The sequence below is a fragment of the Micropterus dolomieu genome, linkage group LG06, assembly GCF_021292245.1.
Source record: "Micropterus dolomieu isolate WLL.071019.BEF.003 ecotype Adirondacks linkage group LG06, ASM2129224v1, whole genome shotgun sequence".
Taxonomy (NCBI): Eukaryota; Metazoa; Chordata; class Actinopteri; order Centrarchiformes; family Centrarchidae; genus Micropterus; species Micropterus dolomieu.
In genome coordinates, this window is record NC_060155.1 from 4,396,276 (window position 1) to 4,416,512 (window position 20,237).

At 40.1% G+C, this 20,237-nt stretch overlaps 1 protein-coding gene across 1 annotated transcript in view; it reads right to left on the reverse strand.

The window, feature by feature from the left end:
* Positions 1-15,585, reverse strand: part of LOC123972301 (Krueppel-like factor 6) — a 136,878-nt gene extending 121,293 nt beyond the window's left edge. The window contains exons 1-3 of the mRNA XM_046051696.1: positions 15,418-15,585; positions 14,847-14,908; positions 14,684-14,749 (exon numbers count right to left, since the gene is read on the reverse strand). Of these exons, the coding sequence (XP_045907652.1) occupies positions 14,684-14,716 (33 nt within the window). The 5' untranslated portion in view covers positions 14,717-14,749; positions 14,847-14,908; positions 15,418-15,585. The remainder of the gene's footprint in view (positions 1-14,683; positions 14,750-14,846; positions 14,909-15,417) is intronic.
* Between the last annotated feature and the right edge of the window lie 4,652 nt (positions 15,586-20,237).

The following is a 20,237-nucleotide window of genomic DNA, read 5'->3' on the forward strand; positions in this document are numbered from 1 at the left end:
ACAAAACGATTATTGTGCCACATTCTATTTCAAAGTGATGCTCTCGTTTTGACACAATTTAAGAAAGAGATGTGCCACTTGAAGAATCCTGAATAGAATTCTATGGGAAATGGCCGTAACGCCAAAGATGGGGCTTGTATGCACATATACTGGCCCTCCCGCAAGAAAGCCAGTTTTCTGCAACTGCGCCGGGAAACATCAAGCCGATCGTGTGGTTCCACTGATGACAGTTTCAAATGTTGTGGTGGCAGCAAGGAGCAGGTGTGTGACCAGGTCAGATGCAATACAATAAATCCATCATATTTCCTAAGTCAATGAGTAATTGTGTTAAATAATTGTGATCTCAACATTCAAAATAATCGTGATTATGGTGAAAGAGGGATTTGTCCCTCTGTGCATTCCTGTAACACATTTCACCTGAGGGTTCAGAAGACAAAGGGTAGCCAGTAAAGCACTACCCCAGTCAATAGGAGGTTCAGAGTTAAGAGCCTGTCTTAACCTGAAAAACAACATAATTGGTCATTTGTTCACATTTCCTTGTCTGTTCCCTCAAATTACATGTTTGTAGAGTGAAATATTGATAAGACATGTTTTGCTAAGTTAGGCTATATGTTTAGCACAAGCGACATGATGTTATACCCTCAGATAAGGTCTGAAACTTTAAACAAATTGTTAAGGTGACATGATTGTTTTCGCAAATTGTGCAGAACATGTTTCAACTTCAGCAAGACAAATCACACGTACAAAGACAGTAGGAAAAAGAAGAGTTTGATGGAAAATAACTGGAGAACTGGAGTTGGACTGTGTGAGTCACACATTTATACTCAACATGGTTGACATGTCAACATGGTTGGTGTGTGCATCTGTGAAACTGTTTCTGGTAAAGGTTGTGCTGATATATATCAAGCTGAAATATACTGGACCTTGAGTACATTCAGTGCATGTGGTTAACGTTGTTGCAGTTTGGTTAGGTTTAGGAAACAAAACTGCATGGTTAGGTTTAGGCAACAAAAGAACTTGGTTTGGGTTTGGCTTAAAATAAACTACATTATATAAGTCACGTGATATAAGTAATGTAAGTCGTGACTTAACTCATCTACCTGACGTTATTTAACTTAAAACTTTAAATAAGTCAACATTGACTTTTTTTCACACGGCACTTGAACCTCAGTCTCCTGGGTCAAAGTTCCACGTCTGGGGAACAGTCATATGTCGTGTCCAACAGCCGTAAACAAAGCCACATAAATACAGGGTCAGGGTCAGGCACGCCCTCAAACCAAGCTAGGCTGAGCGGAGGCCCTTTGATTTTAGTTAAGCCCCTTTTCCACTGCACAGTGCCAGCTCGACTTGGCTCGACTCGCCTTTGTTTGGTTTTCCATTGTAGAACTGTTGTACCTGTACCTGCTTCCAGGTACTTTTTTTCGTATCACCTCACCTCTGTTGAGGTTCCAAGCGAGCTGAGGGATACTAAAATGTAACGTGAAAACATGACAGACTACTGATTGGTCAGAGAGAATCGTCACTATTCACTGCTAGTGATGGGAAAAGTCACTCTTTTGAAAGACTTGAGTCACCAAATCTCGTTCATAAAAATGAACTAATCTTTTTTTGTGTCATTTCGTTCATTTTAACTAGGCTGGTTATTGCAGCGCAGCAGCCCTCTGGTGGGCAATTAAAAAAAAACAGCTCAGTTCTCAAACACAGAAGGCTGCCTGGCTTGCTCTAATTGACAAAGTATAATGCACAAATTGCAGTTGAGAGTCGTGAATTAATCATTTCTGTTTCCTGTGCTGCCTGCTTACCACAGCCCTGTAGCCGAGCTGTCACGTGACAAATGAACGACTCAAACCCAGAGATCCACAGTTATGAGTCCTGAACTAATCAATTCTGTTTCCTGTGCTGACGGAGACCATGTAGCTGCTGTGTAACGAGTGAACCTAAGAGTACAAGACTATTCATGAATGCGTGAAAATGAACAAATTACTCACTGAGACAACTCGTTCCTCCTGAGTCACATACAAGATTAGGTCAAATGAACGAAAAGTTCTTTGAACGACACGACACTATTCACTGCATCATCATTGCTGCGCCAGACAGAGGCCAGCGACAGAAAGTTTTATATTTTACAGTTTCCGTATGTAATTTCATCACTAAATCCACTTCTGAGAAGTTTTGGGGTGAGAAATCAGCTGTGTAGATTTCCAATATTGACAGTTTACGAGAAGTGATAGCAGAACAAAAATGTGCGAGGAGCTCTGCAAGTGGCTGCGGGGGAAGCCTGCGCCAACCCGCGGGAGGAGCGTGTGAGGCCGGCCAGCCGTCCGCTCACAGAGCTCTCTGCTCCCGCCGTCACACAGACCGCTGCAGCAACAACGGCAGAGGAAAACACAGCTGGAAGGTTTTCATACCGCTTATCTGTCTTTACATTCTGAGGATTTGTTGAAACGTTTTAACTTAAAAAAGAGAAAGCTGTGTGGATCGCTGGTGTGTGTGCCGCATTGACCATTACGTCGCAGCAGTTGTGTGTGGCGTTGCTATGACGACAAGCTACGTACTATCTCTGGGTACTATCAGCAATGGAAAACGGAGCAGGGCCGAGTAGAGCTGAGTCTATCGATTTGTGCTATGGTAGCATTTTTTGGCAAGGCAGCATAGATCATCAGAACACCGGCAACAGTTCAACGTTTAGTCCTAAAAGACGATGCAACTCCGACTCTGTTTGGGCCTGAAAATTCACAATCACAACCTGTAAGTATGCTTTATTGGTTGTGAATGATATTTAAAATAAACACGGCAATGTAACTGCACAGACTGTTCAAGTGCGGAGCTGTTGTAAACGTTGGCTAACACAGCTAAACTTATAGCTATAACGCTATGTTACACCCGATGTGAAAGCTACTGAGCAAACGTTCAAAATGTTTGGCCAATTTTTATGTAAAATTGATTTTTGTAGTGGTTTGTAGCTGAACTGCACATGTGCAACTCCCAACAAAGATTTTGTACAAGTAAGATGCATCACTCTGTAGCTCAAGAGTGGAGCGTACAACACAGGGTGAAAAGAGGAGCTGCAGCAATGTGCAGTATGAAAAATATGGTGTTTTTTGAAAATTAAACCATGTAAACCTGTTCTGGTACAACCCCTAATTAAGATTTTGAACCTGAAAATGATCATAGTACCACCTCTTTAACTCACGTGACATAAGTCATCTACGTGACGTTAACTTAAAACTTTAAATAAGTCAACATCAACTTTTTTTTAACATCTAATCACAGTCTCCTGAATTGATAGTCCTGTGTTTGTTTGACCCATGATGGACCCTGAAGTCCATCTTTTTTAGTAATATTAGCTGCCTAAATGTAACGACATTGCGACATTGTCGATAGACATTTTAGGAGGTACTTAAAAATAACGTATTTTGTTGTGTAAATTGTAATTACTTCACAGCAATTAAATGCCTTTAACCATACTTTATTGCAACTCTCGCAATAATTTAATTGAGATTTCTAAATTTTCCTGCAAGTATCTTTCTTCCTGTCTCCCTGGACAATTAAAGAAGTATCATAGCAATTTTGTGAAGTCACTTGGAGAATGACCTGTTGTATTTTTTCCTGAACTCAGAGCAGAAGTAAAGACTATTTACTTGTCTCCCTCTTCTCCTCCTGAACTCTTCGGTGGCTAATTGATGGGTGAGCAGCATTAAAGGAGATGTGTAAATGAGTCCAAACGACTGGGCATTCACAGGCTTCATTTCCGCACTGATTAGATCAGGATCTCCTCCCATACAATGATGTTTTCATTATCCTACGCTCCTCTCCTCCTTTTCCTCCCTTTCCTCCTCTCCTTTTGTCCATTAGGCGAGGCAGCCTGGCAGCAATGTGACACAATAACGCTGACAGCGTCATCGCTCCAAACTGGAAGACGTGATCATTTGATTCTGACTGTAAAGAGAAGGTCACCTGAGCACAAAATGAGCTTCCGTGAACAGTCAGTGGCTGTCAATAAATCAATATTGATTCTTGTCATATCCATGGCTGCCAGTTTAGGAGTGATATTCAGTATCGGTGAATTTTAAGAGTAGGCCTTCTGTGTCATTACCCACCAGAGGTATCGGGTCATCACTCCTCTACCGCCAGGAATAGCATGTATAGCTGAAAAGCCAATTAAATAATCAGTAATTATGGTCAATAATGAATAATAACCTAACCAGGGAAGAGATATCAGAAAAGCCATTCTACTCTACATGTTAACACAGAACACTGGTGAACATCACATGCTGTGGTATTCAATTAGGAATATAAACTATACTTTGAAGAATAGGATTGGTAGATCTATGACACATTATTTACATCACTATCAACAAATAATGTTCCATTTACAACTTTAAAGCTGGGGTGGGTGTCAGGGACCAAACAGTCAGGCAATGAGGAGAACAGGAGTTTGTTGAAAAAATAGTGTTTTTTTTATTTACCCAAAAATACAAAACAATGCAAGCCACAAAACTTAACAACCACAAATTTAACTAAAACAGCATACCACAAACAGAATATGAACTGAACAAACTGACCTAACTGAATGACACACAACAGAACAGATTTAGTGGCTTGGCCAAACCAATTTGCACACAAGGGGAAAACAAAATGGACGACAATTACAACTACCAAGGGGGTAAGCCACAGTTGAAACAGTGAAGCCGACCAAAGCCTGCACGGACTGTTCCATGTAGGTCAAAAAATTACGTCAAAACCCTGTGACATCCCATTGCACACGAGAGATGTAACCGTATTGCTTATAAACTTTCAGTGAATCTAAAACAACTATTCGCTGCGTTGGTGTTTGGCAGGTGAGCCTCGTAGGTAGGCAGATTAATCAGTGACGATCCGAGTCAGTCAAACACACTGAGCCATGAAACTTTATGTTGGCGCATCTATGCAGCTACCAGCATTACGGTGTTTCTGCCGTTGCCTAATACGTAATTAGACCACGGTTATGCTGCGCGATCATGCGCAGTAGACACTGGTGTCAACAGGAAGCAGCCCTGTAGTAGTATTTTATTGGTCCAAAACTGGCTTCACTGCTCTCCATTCAAATCAGCGGATTGGCTTCGTCCAGTTATATATCTATGACAACTACTACCAAGTAAAACGAACTAAAACCCAAAATCCCCCCCCAACATGGCAGCACATGGTACAGCTTGATTGGCAGGTCACAGGACATAACATCTTCCACCCTTGGCCCTACCTTACCTCTCTCCAACATGGTAACACAAGAAATGATGATTAATTTAACAGAAAATGTTTGCTTACCCCTACAATGTGTAAATGTGTGCACTCCATTTTAACAGTGTGTGGCTAAAAGCATATAAATGTACATTACAAGTCAAATAAACTGTGCAATTTGTAAATTGAAATAATTTTTTGGGGTGTGGCTAACAGCAAAAAGAACTTAACCTGTGTACTTCACAAAACATGGTAGACTTGTTTACTGTATTACCGTTGATGGCTGCAGTGGGCAATGTTGGAAAACTAACAAGAGGCCGCTAGATTTATAAAGTATCACACTGAACAAATCTCAGCCCCTCCCTTCAGCCCTCCCTCCAAACCCATCCATCCATCCATCCATCATCAACCGCTTATCCTGCGTACAGGGTCGCGGGGGGGCTGGAGCCAATCCCAGCAGACATCGTGCGAAAGGCGGGGTACACCCTGGACAGGTCGCCAGTCCATCCCTCCAAACTCAATCCCCCAAAACACATTTTTATGCCCAATAACTACATGGGCTGAGTGCACGCTGGTAGACTCATAGTTTGGAAGAGAGGCAGGTCTGAATCAAATTATTGGTCGTAATTTCTTTCATTTTTGAGTCAGAGCATTTGATTTATTGTTTGTTGTCGGGATGTAAAGAGAATTTCTACAAATATAACAAATGCTTCGGAAATATATTGCCTACATTAGCTGAAATGTTAAAAAGTACTGTAAGAATGTGGAACAATTAACATGCATCGATAATGTATTTTTGTTGCGTGAACGGATTGATACGGAAGATAACTCAGAAACTCAGTTGCTTACAACAGCCTGTGGACAGATTTCTGTGGAACTGAATCAAAATCCAAAGGATGTGATGCTTAAGCTCACTTTAGAGTGCCTTCTTTTGCGCTTCCCTTCAGCGCCAACAGTGTGCAACACTAACGTTAGCTTAGAAATGGAGTCTTAATTGTCAACAAATGACCTACCACAACACAAAGTCTAAAGTCATATCTAACATTACTGCAAAGCATGTGAAATGTGTTGTGATTATTGAGGCGTTTAGCTGGCTAATGTTAGCTAACCCCTAATTCATCCAGACTCCTGGAGCTGATCTGGCAAGATTGGCTGGCCTCCCGTTTGCAGGTTGATTTGTCAGATGGTGTTGCGAGGTGGCCAGTCCATGTTCATTGGCATTGCCATGGATACACATAGAAAGTATGGGGGCCAAATGATCTGCAAAAATCTAATCAAAGTGTTATTTTTAAATGCAGCGGAGGAGAACGTAATTGTGCCACATTATTACCAACCAAGGTATGCATAGGACTATATTAAATCTCACAGCAGCAGGCGGTCTTGATCACACACGCATTGTGGTAGCAGGTGGAAGGGGGATTAAGAAGACAGTTACACGCAGGACTCTAGTACCCACTTTCTCTATATTACTAATTTGTGCACAGTATATTCTTCCAGTGATGATGCACCATTTATCTACAGCTATAAGAAAAATTAAAATGACAAATCAAATGGAACTGCAGGCACATAATCGGTAGCTAAAGTATCTGCAGGTGACATAAGTATGAACATACTGTTCCACGTGCAATTTTCATGCATGTAGTCAGTAAACTCGGCTATTAAAATGCTATTTGAGAACTGTACAGTATATTGTCTTTTTTTCTCCCAGAGTTTCACCAGTGTTGTTACCTTCCTTCTCTCTCCATCTTTCATCTTCTATACAGTATTCAGTGTCATTTATTATCATGAGCATTCTTATATGAGCAATAGTGCCGAACTGTCTGGCTGTGTGTACGCAGCCATAAAGCATTAGTTTCTGTTACAGACTATATTTACCTGACGGTACCACAGAAATATCTGTCAGCCTCAGATATCTTCAATAGCCGACCCACTCGTGTAATGGGGAGATTGTTTCTGATTGCATTGATCTGAAACTATATTTAGAAACCAACAGTGTACAAAAAATTTAATCAGTGTCTGCGAGTTGCTTTAACCCTGGAGAATACTCATCCTGTCTGATTTTTTTTTTTTGTTGCTGTTTTTGGCATTTGTTTTTTGCCTTTTTTATTTGTCTCCAAGGAACAGCCGTGATGTTTCTGTTCAGTGGCTGTGTGTTGTGTTAAGTTTGAACCCAGTGACTGTGAGAAACTGGACGAATTCCAATGAGTTCTTGTTCTTCACTGCTTAAAACCGATGGAGGATACTGGAAGCTTTTAAAGTGCATGCACTGGCGCTACTAGATTCTGTTTCATCAAATATCAAGTATCAGATATCAGCCAGACAGTGCAGCTCACTGCTGATATGATGGAGGTTTCTTCTTTGTAAAAGTCAAAGATAGAAACAGTCTTTTCAACTCCCAGTATGTTTTTGTTGAATTGGTCAACCACTATTTAAATGCCTTTACTCTTTTTCTTTTTTTTTTATAAGAAAGGCCTAATGACAATTATGATGTCCCCTTATGTTTAAGATATGGTTTGATATTTTTTTTCTTTGTTAGTTCTGTCAAAAATGTTGGTTACTGGCAGTTTTAACATAAAACAACTCTGCCTTTAAAAAACTATCAATCTAACCATCGCCTGCACGTACACATGTACAATACCACTTGCACAGACAAAACCATATGTAGATACATACAGACACACGGTCATAGATTTACATCTTACAGGGAGGATTAAGATGCTGAGTCTTGTCTATGTATGTTAAGATAACATGAATAACCTAATCTCATTCTAACCACAAAGGACTTATTTAAATGAAGACATCAGTTTATTTCTGTGGAGCTGCTGGGACTTCTGTCACAGCTAAACTAGTGCATCTTAATTACTGATTTCATCTAGTGAGGACTTTTAAAGTCTTATCGTTGTGAAAACAAGTAGAAAAAAATAATAATCTGCCAGTGGGGGTTAGAGCCGTCTGCTTTTTCTGATGTAAATCAGTAATGCAATCCAATACAAGTCGGTTGTCATGCAGAGTGACATCACCCTGAAACAGCTGGAATCTTTTGTCTGATTTGGAACAGAGTTAAGAACTTGACTTGGTTTCACACGGGACCTGAGGTGATTCCTCCTGGATGAAAGTCCTGTTCTTTGACCCATCCATCCACCCCAACTTGTAATGGGGACTTCCTCGCTCCTTAAAATACGACACAGCCTTTGCTCTGGTCATAATTATTATGGTCACTAGAGTTCGCAGCCGAACAATAAACGTAAATATGGATATAATAATATAGTAATAAGCTGCTTGCACAGTCGTACTATACTGCCGGGGAGGACAGGCTGCAGGATATCAAAATTTGGTGGAAAATAAACGCTTGTGAAAACTTCCATTGTCTATTGTCGATCACTAGTCGCCCATTCAGGGCTATGCATCCTACAAATCCTACACGTTGAGACCAAGTTTATCATAAAACTTTTCAGATTGCAAAAGGCTCTTCTGAATCCAAGTGCAGGACACAACCTTCTTTTACTGCCCTCAATATTCAGTAATGTGCGCCAGGGAGTCAGTTCTTTAATAGAGCTTTCAGGCGACCCTTGTCGCCCATAGACTCAATGACTATAATGTATTTGCATTCAGGTACACATCACTTGAAAAGACCAATCAAAAAGCCACAGGAGGATGTCAGCAATGGAAGCCAGGAAAAAACTCTGTTTGTCCTAGTTAGCAGCGTGGAAGTTATATTTTCTGTTAACCTGCTACAATGTTAGCCAGTTGTTCATCATATGTGGAAGGATAAAATCAAATCTTCTGCTGTATATTCTGGTATGGGACTGGCCCCTTTTCATCACTGGTAATGGGTTGTTTTGTTGGCCAAGTGCAACTTCCAGGTGATACATTTTGAAATTTTTGGTTTTACGATTAGAGGAGTGACTGAATGCGCCATTACACATATTTAAAGACCTATAGTTTTAGGACGAAAGGACCTATTAGGAGCTACACATAAACAAAACAAGCTCACAAGCATGAATGCACTCATAGACAGATGAACATACGCATATATTGTTTTCTTTTGTGTTCTTGATTGTGTCATTTTGTAGTTTTATCTGCCTTTTGTTGATTGCCTTTATTATATCCACACACAGAATAAATAATAATATTTCAGCATTTTTCAGATTTCTACTGACTGAATCTTTACCTTCAATGTGTGCAGGCTGTGAGTGAAATGCTTCAAATTTCAGCTCATAGAAACAGGAGGCAGTATGATGTCCCCGGAGGAGCAGAGAGAAGTTGAGTTACACACAATTTATGTCTCCCCCTGCTGCATGCTGTGTTCCAAAATGTTACTCTTACCAACAATAAAGAGTATAGAAGCCTGATATGCTGAGCTAGCACTTCTAGTTCCCCATTTTTCCTATTTTAAGGAAGAAGGTTCAAACCCAGAATTGCACTCAAACCCCAGCAAACATCAGAGAAAAAAACAACAACTTAAGTGTAACTGATAGATTGGTAGAATTTATGTCTGCATGTGTATACCTCTTGTCACACTGTGTAGAATGAACGTGTACCTACATTGATTATAATGTATACCTCTACCGAAACTGAAGTTGCTGTTAGACCCAAACACAAACTGTCTTTTGCTTCAATTTTGAGCTAAACTGATTTTTTTGACCCTCCAAACATCACCGTAGGATTTATCAAGGGTACATGGTGTCAGTGATGTGAAGCTAAAACCATGCTCAGGCAACATCATCCATCTGCAGAACTGAATGCAACCTGCTAATATTGCAACTGTAATTTATAATTTTACTTTTTTAAATGCTGTTTGTCTGTTTCTGAGGTTGTGTAATTAAATCTGCTATAATCAATGTTTTATATTAACAATTGATCAAATGACCATCAAATAAGAAAGGGGTCGCTGGTTTTCCAGTCAGCAACTTCACTGTTTTGGTTCACCCTCACCGCTTTCATCAGCGGCCATTTTCAGCGAACAATCTCTGATAAACACACTGTACACTACTGCTCAGCAAAAATTTTGATGGACACCAAAATAAAGCAACAAAGGCATGTAAATATTAAACATCATTCGTCAGGTGGCCAGAAACAAGACTTCACATTGATATCAGCATGTTTGCGTGGTGTCGCATGGTTGCTGATAGACTTAAAGTGTAACGTGTCTGTCAATGAGAGACAAAATCAATTTGTATACTGAGTGATTTACATCCTGTCGATCAATGAGTCAGCTGAATGTCATCAATCATTCAAACAATCTGTACTGTTGAAGGTGCCATAGCCATCACAAACTCAAAAGTATTTAAAGTGAGAAAGTAAATATCTTGGTCTAAAAGAGGAACATGAAAAGACATACAAATGTTTCCTTCTGCTTGAGGAGCTCTGCTTTCTGTATCACAGCAAGATAATATCGATGACTATCAGTCCTTGAGCAAGATGAATGGAGACATCCTGCAGTAAAATACTGAGGTGAGATGATGTTGCTATAGAAACCAATACATGTTTCCGCCCTGCACACACAGTACTGTAGTTAATGAACCTGATTAGACAGAATGGGTCTCCCCATTGTTAAACACTGACATCCGTTATTTACATCGGAAATTAGCACAGCGCTGTGGCTCTGGACCTTGTACCTTTTTAATGTCGAGTGCTTATGATGTGAAACAGAGTGATGCGACATCCTTAACTGTCCCCGTGAGAAAATATGTCTTGGACTCACAGCTGTGCTGAATCACGATGATTACACAATACCATAAAACTACACAAAAATCAATAGCAGCAGCTGATCAATAAATACATGAATGCTGATGCATTTGAATGTCTACACAACACCCATGAACATTTATGTGTCATCTGTTTTTTTATACACATCTACACACATCTACACATTCAACTATTGCAATGATGATATTGCAACTATTGAATGAAGACATACTCCTGAAGGTGACAACCAGTGTTGCGCAAGTTACTCAGAAATTGTAATATATCACTAGTTACTTATTACGCCTTAAAAAAGTAATATTATTACTTTACTTATTACTGGGTGATAAAAGCAACTAGTTACGTTACTGTATTAACTAATGTTGGACAGGTTTGTGCAGCGGTGTTCACGAGAAAGAGGGAGAGAGAGAGAGCGAGAGAAAGAGGGAGCGAGCCAGGAGGGGCTGCACGAATATATGCTCCTCAATACAGCTTAATCAAAAGTGATTTTAAATATGACTAGTGAAAATTTGGAAAATCAATATGTGGCTGTCCGTGTTGATAATTATCCAAATTATTGGCTAATTATGGGAAACACTGCTTTGACTACCACCCCCCTTCACCCCCAAACAAAGCAGTCTCCCCCGACTTTTTAACTAACATCCATAACAGCAGCAAGGAGTGAGGTATTTACAGAGCATATAGCCATGCCTAACGTAAAACGAAATAAAAAAAACATAAAGCAAGTAAATCCTGACTTTTAAACAGCGGTTTTACTGCACATGTAGCCTGCTTATAAGAGCAGTAGGCTATTCAGTAGTTACATAACGTTACATTAACGCCACTCTCTCCCGACGAGTCCAAGCATCAGTGACAGCAGCAGCCGGAGTTTCTTTCTGTAAGCTTCACGTCGCTGTGCTGCTTCAGCAGATGCTTTAATAAATCAGATGTAGAAATGTTCGCGGCTGAAAGCTTTTTGCTGGTCGCACAGAGTTTACAATAGACGACTGTGTTATTTGCATCGTAGACTGTGACACAATAATGGCAGTAGCTACTTACAGCTGTGGAAAGAATGCCTCTCCCCCTCGTTCTGCTTTCTTCCTTTAGTGTTCGGCTGTCAGCGACATGAACAACAAAGTCTGGTGCCGCTGAGCTGTCGCACAGTCTTGGATTTATGTCAAGGATGGTGCATTCAGTAACGAGTAAGCAGCGTTACTTGCCTTAGAAACTAGTAATAATATTACTGTTTTAGAAAAGTAATTATTTACACTACTTAGTTAGTGGGAAAAGTAATATTATTACAGACACTGGTGACAACACGTTACCTTATGGTGTTGATTGAGGTGACAAAAGGTATAGATGAATGCTTAAACCAATTCAGACCATTTTAATAATATCACTATATACCACTTTATGTCAAAGTGAATTTCAGAAAAGTAATTATCATGAAAAAAGGATCACATTTGCTCTAATGATTTATAATGCAACAAATGGTGATCCCACCGCTTAAATGATTTCAACAAAGAGCTCAGTAATCCTCTCCAGGACTGTAGAACGGTGCCCCCCAGTGTGCAAACACACACAGACACACACACACGGTCATGCAGTGCAGCCAAATATTATGCAACAACCAAAGATGACATGACATTTGAATGGGAACTCAGTATGCTGAAGTGAAACTCTGGACTGAGTGAATGAAAAACAACATGGTGAGCTGCAGGGTTTCATGTTAGATCCTGGCAAGTTGCTTTAAGCTAAATCCATAAGTGTAATAAGCCTGTCTGTCTTTATCTCTGTCTAACCATCTTTCTTTCTGTCTCACTATCTCTGAACAGTATCGGCCTCCTTGCTATGGCCTCAGTTTCACTCCTTCACTCAGTCTTTTTAATCTCTTGCCTTTGTTTCTTTTCGCTATCTTGTTCTTTACTCTTTTCTCTGTATTCTTAAACTGAAACATAGCAGGACTCTTGCCTAAACCTCATTTCTGGCTGGCTAGAACATCCTTATTTTGTAATGTATCCTCATTTTTCTACACTTGCGGGAACATTGGTCCTCTTAAGCAGATAAATATAAAAGCACACTTTTTTCTGTCTCTCTCCCTTTCTTGCCAACTCCAGCCAAGGATGGCGTGTGCAGCGCTCAACCCTTTTGCGCTTAGTCAGCTGAAAGTACGGATGCATCGTCTGAACCAAAAAAGCCTCTCTGCATTCCTGTGGCTGCATCTAAAGGAACATTTCAGTAAAAAAAAAAAAAAATCAGCTGTGCCGTCCTAATGAGATCAAGATGGATTAGGAGCTGCACTGCAGTGAGCTGCCAGCGCCTGACACGGCCCACCATACGCCAGGATGCTGTTCCGTAAGATATAAAAGGGCAACTTTTAATCTCATTCCCCCCCCTCGTGGAAAGGCATAATAAGTAATCGTGTTACCCATCAGCCCCGACTCTGTGCTCGAGTTATGTGCATTACTGACAGTGAGAAATGATCTGACTGAAATTTAACCCAGCACTTACCTCTAAAGAGATATATTGTGTGTGTGTGTGTGTGTGGGTGTGTGTGTGTGTGGGTGTGTGTGTGTGTGTGGGTGGGTGTGTGTGTGTGTGGGTGTGTGTGTGTGCGTGGGTGTGTGTGTGTGTGTGGGTGTGTGTGTGTGCGTGGGTGTGTGTGTGTGTGTGGGTGTGTGTGTGTGTGGGTGTGTGTGTGTGTGTGTGTGTGTGTGTGTGTGTGTGTGTGGGTGTGTGTGTGTGTGTGGGTGTCTGTGAGGGAAAAAACAGAGTAAAGAGGCAGGATATTCCAGTGAGACAGAAAAAGTGAAGTCAGAGGGCATCCATCTGCAATTTCAAGACAAATCTCCTAAAGTCTGCAGAGTAGAACAGCATTTACTCATCCGTCCAGTTCATCTACACATACTGATTCAAACAGGAAAATCACAACTCTCCTACATGAGCAAACCACTGAAATCAGATCTATTTCCTCTGTTTGCTTCTGGAAAGGTTCCAACACTTTTGATCTGTCCAACAGGCAGACCCGGGCCATAGACCTTCGGGGACCGTAATCAAAATATAGCTGGAGGCCCCTCTGACTATTGGGTGTTCGCACTATATATCACACAGAAACAACATCTCTTGTTTTTAAATAACACCTGACAACTCTTTCTTATATTCTTAAACCTGCCATGTTTGTTTAGCACAAAAACACCAAAGCAAATTCCTTAAACCTATTTGGCAATGAAGCTGATTCTAATGAAAAACAATAAGTAGACTATACTCTATATTATTATAAAAAGGAAACATATGATAGCACTAGAGTTACTGAGCTTAATGGCGGTGCAAGACCCAGTAGACACTGATGAACTTAATTCTGAATAAAAAGACTGATGAATTGATTATGACTGACCAAAAGCTAATAACAGCCAAACAAGAATTTAAGAGACAAAAACTACAAAACCATTAATAGCATAATTTTTCTTTGAATATGTCAACCAGGTTAATGGATGAAATAATGCTATGAAATGATAAAAAAAATGATTTGTGTTCTTAGCACTAAATCTGGAGGATCGTGTAATGCAAGACAATCTGCAAGAGTTTGATGAAATCTCCTTTTAAAAAGTGACTTTAGATAAGATGTCTTTTCAATACTGGCAGCTTTGGAGGAGGATCCATAATGTTGCTCAACAATCAGTCCTTAAATGCAGCTACTACACACTCACCCCATGACAGATTTGATTTACAAGCAAAGGACAGGGCATTATCTGTAAGTTTAACTCTGAAACATATAACTTACCACAAGTGTCAGCTTCTTGGGTGAAATGACCATGTTCTGCACCAGGAGTAGAGCTGGTTAATGAACCTGCAGTGAAATAAAGAAATGAATAAAACACTGACTTAATTTTTAAAATGCAAAAGTTTATCATTGTAACGTTACATCAATGTAACGTTTTACTCACCAAAAGTAAGAGCTGTGTTTACTGACACCCGTGACCATCTTCCAGCCATGTTCTTTAAAGTGCTATTGGAAAGGGGGTGATGAGAGTAAGTTAATGTTGGCCCTCAGCGAGTAGAGGCCAAGCTGGGCATATGTGGATTTGGTCTGTTAAATGTTTTATAACACCAGAACAGCTCATATTCCTTTCCTTTCCTTGCTCATTCCATATTTAATGTTAGATAGATAATAGATAACTAGATAGGCTGGCAAAATTGACCCATGTCTAGTGTGACCAGACGTCCGTTCCAGGGACAGTTTTCCGGTTTTGAATTTTTTGAATTTGAATTTTTTTTCAAAAAAAATATTAACTTAATCAATGGACTTTAATTATACTATTTAATCCTATCCTATGGTAACGTTATAATACTAATACTATACCAATTTTATGCAGTTTGTAAAAGTTGTGATGCTAATCGCGTTTAGAGTGTTAGCATGTTAGCAAACATTAGCATTACTAAGGCTAATGTAAGACGTCATGTGCAGATTATCTAGAATTACAGACATTGGAAAATGGAGCCTGTGGGCTTACATACCTTTATCTTCTTGCCTCCTCTCTTCTTCGAGGCCCGTCTTGTCTTTTTTCATGTCCAGATAAACATTATCTTCTGTTGTCAGACATCATCAGAGCCTCTGACTGACCCTGCATAAGGAGTAATGTCACAGGGTCAGTCAGGGTCAGGAGACGCAGGGAGGTCCGAGCGAGCTGACCCATCAGGTCAGCTGATTTTCCATAATAAAGAACTAAATTAAATAACCACTGTGCTTAATATGATGCGTAAGAGAGAGATCTGTATATCAGTTTTTGTTATTGTTTTATGTTTCTTTTTTCAGTGATGTTTTTTTACACCACTAGCAAGCAGTGACTGTAGGGGCCCTCTGCTGGCCACGGGGCCCTATGCCACCGCAAAGGTCGCTTAGTGGCTGGGGCGGCTCTGCCAACAGGACAACTTCTGGGCATAAAAGAGAGATTGTTTGTGTTGTGCAGTGAGCTGAGATCCACCAGCTTGTTTCTGTGAAACTGTTATCTTTATCCTCTGGAAATCACAATGAAAGCCCAGATAGGTTGAATTAGATTAGACAGAACAGTGGCAATATGGTGACTTCCACAAAGTTTGGAGGCTCACAAGAAACAAATAAATGAAGAATGGTCCCCAGATTGGTTTAAGATCCCCCCCAAAAAACATATCCCATAATGCAACTCAATTTCATCTTTCACACCAAAGTCTGTTTTCATTTTGTACATAATAGTAGCAACAAGCCCAAAGTGAGACTTTAGAAAGTTCTTCCAGAGCAACAGAAGAAACTATACAACTGTTTTCATGGACTGAGTATTAGTCCAGAGTACTGAACCGAACTCCATGTGTAGTACCCCTTTAATTGTCATTGCACAGAGGAAGTATCAGTACAACTTGATGCAGTTTAGTGCCTGAAAGTTCAACCATTAGCAAAGTACGTACAGATAAATTGTAAAGATGAAGGTACAAAACAAGCATAAGTACCAACATGGAGGATGTTCAGTTTAATAATAAACCAATTGGACAGTGTTGAATGTATATATATGTACAGAATAAATCCCTTAAACCTAATATTAACCAGTAAATGAGGACATCAGTGATCTCTATTTATATATTTTTAAAAAATCTGTTGTTTGGGAAATTGTTTGTCTATTGCACATTTTAACTACAATGTATTTTGTTTAGCCTACTTACAAATAGACTTAATCTTGATTAACTTTAAATTAAATTCACTCATAAACTCTACAAGTATAAATGATGTAAAAATTAGGGCTGGGCACATTAACGCGTGATTATCGCGTTAACGCATTATTAACGCCGACAATTATTTTATCTCACATTAATGCAATGTTTTTTTAATTATTATTATTTTGAAAGTCCACTGCTCACTGGCTCTGAATACACATACAGTCAAACAATGGGTCACAGGAGGGGTGGGATGTTGATCAGCCTGCAAATCAGCCACCCAAACAAGAATACTGGCAGAATTCTTTAGGCTAACGTTACATAACTTCACCTGATAGGCCTTCATCTAGTTTTGCAGGGATGTTCTGACATGCGAATTCCCTCCTGTTGATGTCCAATTTAGTAAACAGTAAAAGATTCTGGAAACTCACAAACATCAGTCTCTCTTCCAATGATTTGTGCTGTGCGTCGCATACAAAAAGTTCAAGACAATTAAACTCCGACAGTTGGCGGGCCTGTGCGTGAGGCAAGCACAACTGCGCGACAGTTTCATGGGAACACACCCACTTGTCGGTACTCCTTGCTCGACCACTTCATCTCACTCTAACAGTGAAACATGCTTCTGATTGAACATGACTGACTGTTTATGCTGCTCCCTGATAAAAGAAAAATGTTTCTGCTGATGAGGTGAGGACATCTAAGCAGTGGAGCTGTAGAGAACCTCCAGGCGTGTTTGGACTTCACTGCCTGGGATGTTTTCAGGACTGTTACCAACAGTCTGGATGTTTACACAGAGGCTATAACGTCCTACATCAGCTTCGGTGAGGACAGCTGTATACCAACATGCACCTGGGTGAGTTACAACAATGACAAATCCTGGTTCACAGCCAAACAGTCTGGAGCTCAACGTTCAGAAGACAGTGGAGATGATCATAGATTTTAGAATGATCCCAGCCCCACCTTCCCCCATCTTCCTGTGTAACTCCCCAGTCACCACTCTGGACTCCTTCCGGTTCTTGGGCACCATCATCTCCCAGGACCTCAAGTGGGAGATGAACATCAGCTCCCTCACCAAAAAGCTGAAGAAGTTCAGCCTACCAAAGACAATGATGGTGCACTTCTACACCGCCATCATTGAGTCCATCCTCACCCCCTCCATCACCATCTGGTACGCTGCTGCCACTGCCAGGGACAAGGGCAGGCTGCAGCGCATCATTCGCTCTGCAGAGAAGGTGATTGGTTGTCACCTTCCATCTCTTCAGGACCTGTACACCTCCAGGAGGCATACAGGAAAGATTGTGACTGACCCCTCCCATCCCGGACAAAAACTGTCTCAGTCACTCCCCTCTGGCAAGAGGCTGCGGTTCATCTGGGCCAAAACCTCTCGCCACAGTTTCTTCCTGATTGCAGTGGGCTTTCTCAACAAAGCCCGGGTCCCCACTGTCACTGACTCTCATGACCCCCTCCCCAAACACAAACTCACTCATACACACTCCTGATCCCACACTTTACAACAGTGGTCAACTGTGCTTTATGCTCATGTTACTTACTACATACTTGTCAGTATTATATTATAGTATTATTGTATTTTTTTGTATACTTGTACATTTTTTGATCTCCTTAATTTCTATATATTTCTATTTCATGCGTACTCGCAAATTTCTCGTATGTGAAAATGTACTTGGCAATAAACCTGATTCTGATTCTACATTTAAATTACAAGTACGCAGTACAGTACTTTAGAATTCCTTATTCAATTTTGCCCCTAACACTGCAATTAATCAGGATTAACTGCAAGAAAATCATGCAATTAATCGCAATTAAAAAAACAGCACTAGTAAAAATGTATGTCATATTATTTTGAACTCATGCAACCAAGGATTAATTAAAGCATATGTTCATCCAAATTACAAAAATGAAACCAAAACCAAACAAACAAACTAAACAATTAACGCTTACCTTTTGTGGTACACTCATGAAGATTTTCAGAAGTTTTGGTTTGAGGGTATTAGAACTACTGTCTAACATATAAATAGTTGCTTCAGAACTGTTGACAGTATTGCAGTGAGCAACAGGAATTTGTTGTTTCTCTAAAGATACTGTTTTGAATGTAATTTCTCACTGCTGCGAGCATTGTAAACAAAATTTCCTATTTCACCTGGGGTAAAGGCAGGAATCTCAGAGACAGATATCTTTTAGCCAGAACTTAACCTAAATATGTGCATGGCCAGATATTGCTAGGGGTCAGCAGGAAAAAAATAATAATTTGTTTTTGATTTGGGTTACTGACCCTTTCATGTACAACTTATTAGTTACTGTTTTTACTGGCTACATTTTAAAAGGTAATCAATAGGTTGATTAATAAAATGTAAGTAATGATGGCTGAAAAATAAATGAGCACCTCTATATTAACCAAATGAATCTTTATCAGCATACTTGGATCCTGGTTTTGTCTAACAAAAGGTTTTTACTCTAACAGCCTGAAAGAGATATTTTCCTGAAGTCATATATCACATTCAAACAGAAAAGTAAAAGAAAAACAGCTCAGTTCTGAAGTAAATCTTCAGATTCCTGTGTTATCGGCTCGTTCAGGACATTGATAGAGCTAAAATGAAGAGCACCTCCAGTCTGGGAACATCATCAGATGAGTCAGTGGCAGATCATCAGTTTCAACAGTTTTCCATTCCCCTTCTCTCGCTCCTTCCCCCTCCCTCCTCACTCACTACAGTCCAGTCATCCCTTCCTCATCCATGTTCCAAGCATAACTTCCCACAGACACACTCATAAAGCGCAATTAACTTCTTTAACTCCGTCTTATATATATTCATTAGCTCAAGCATGTTGTCATTTTGTTCAAAATGATTGCAATCGAATTAGCATAATTAAACATTATCTATGGTGATGTTGGTGGACGAGCAGCCCCTGCGAGACTCCCCAGCCGTGTTTCGATGTGTGTCAGCGCAGCAGAGAAGCATGATGGATAATATAATTATGTTTGGGAGACAATGGGAGCCCTGCGGTATTGTTATTAATGTGCTATGTTAATAACAACGCCCCCTACATGAATAGGCATGTCTGCAAGAGGGTTTCTTTGTGTGAAGGAGAGAGAGAGAGAGCATGTCTGTCGGTGTGAGATGTAGGTTTGTGTATTTGTGTATGTCTTTTCCAAAGGTATATACATGAATGTGTGTGTGGGTGCAAGTTCTTTCAAATTGTTTATTTTTTACGTTTTTAGGCAAACTGAATGATCGAATGCTTATCTATGACTTAAAAAAATTGTGTTGGAAAAAAGTTATTGTTACAAATCTTCAAAGGCTACTCCAGCTTTTAAGTAATGAACTTCCATAAAGTTGGAGTTGGACAAGAATGGTCAATATTGATTAATGTTTATTTATTTAGCTGACCCTTTTATCCACAGCGACTTACAATTGCTAAGTATGTCAGAGGTCGTGCACCCCTGGAGCAAAAAGGGGTTAAGTGTCTTTTCAGGGACACATTGGTGGACGTGTCACAGTGGGGACTTTTATTTTGTTTTTGTTTTTTTGTTTTTTTACATTTATTTATTCAGGGAGCTTCACTGAGAGCAACATCTCATTTGCAGGAAGGCCCTGTTCAAATTCACACTGTTACACATTCACACCTGGAAACTGCCC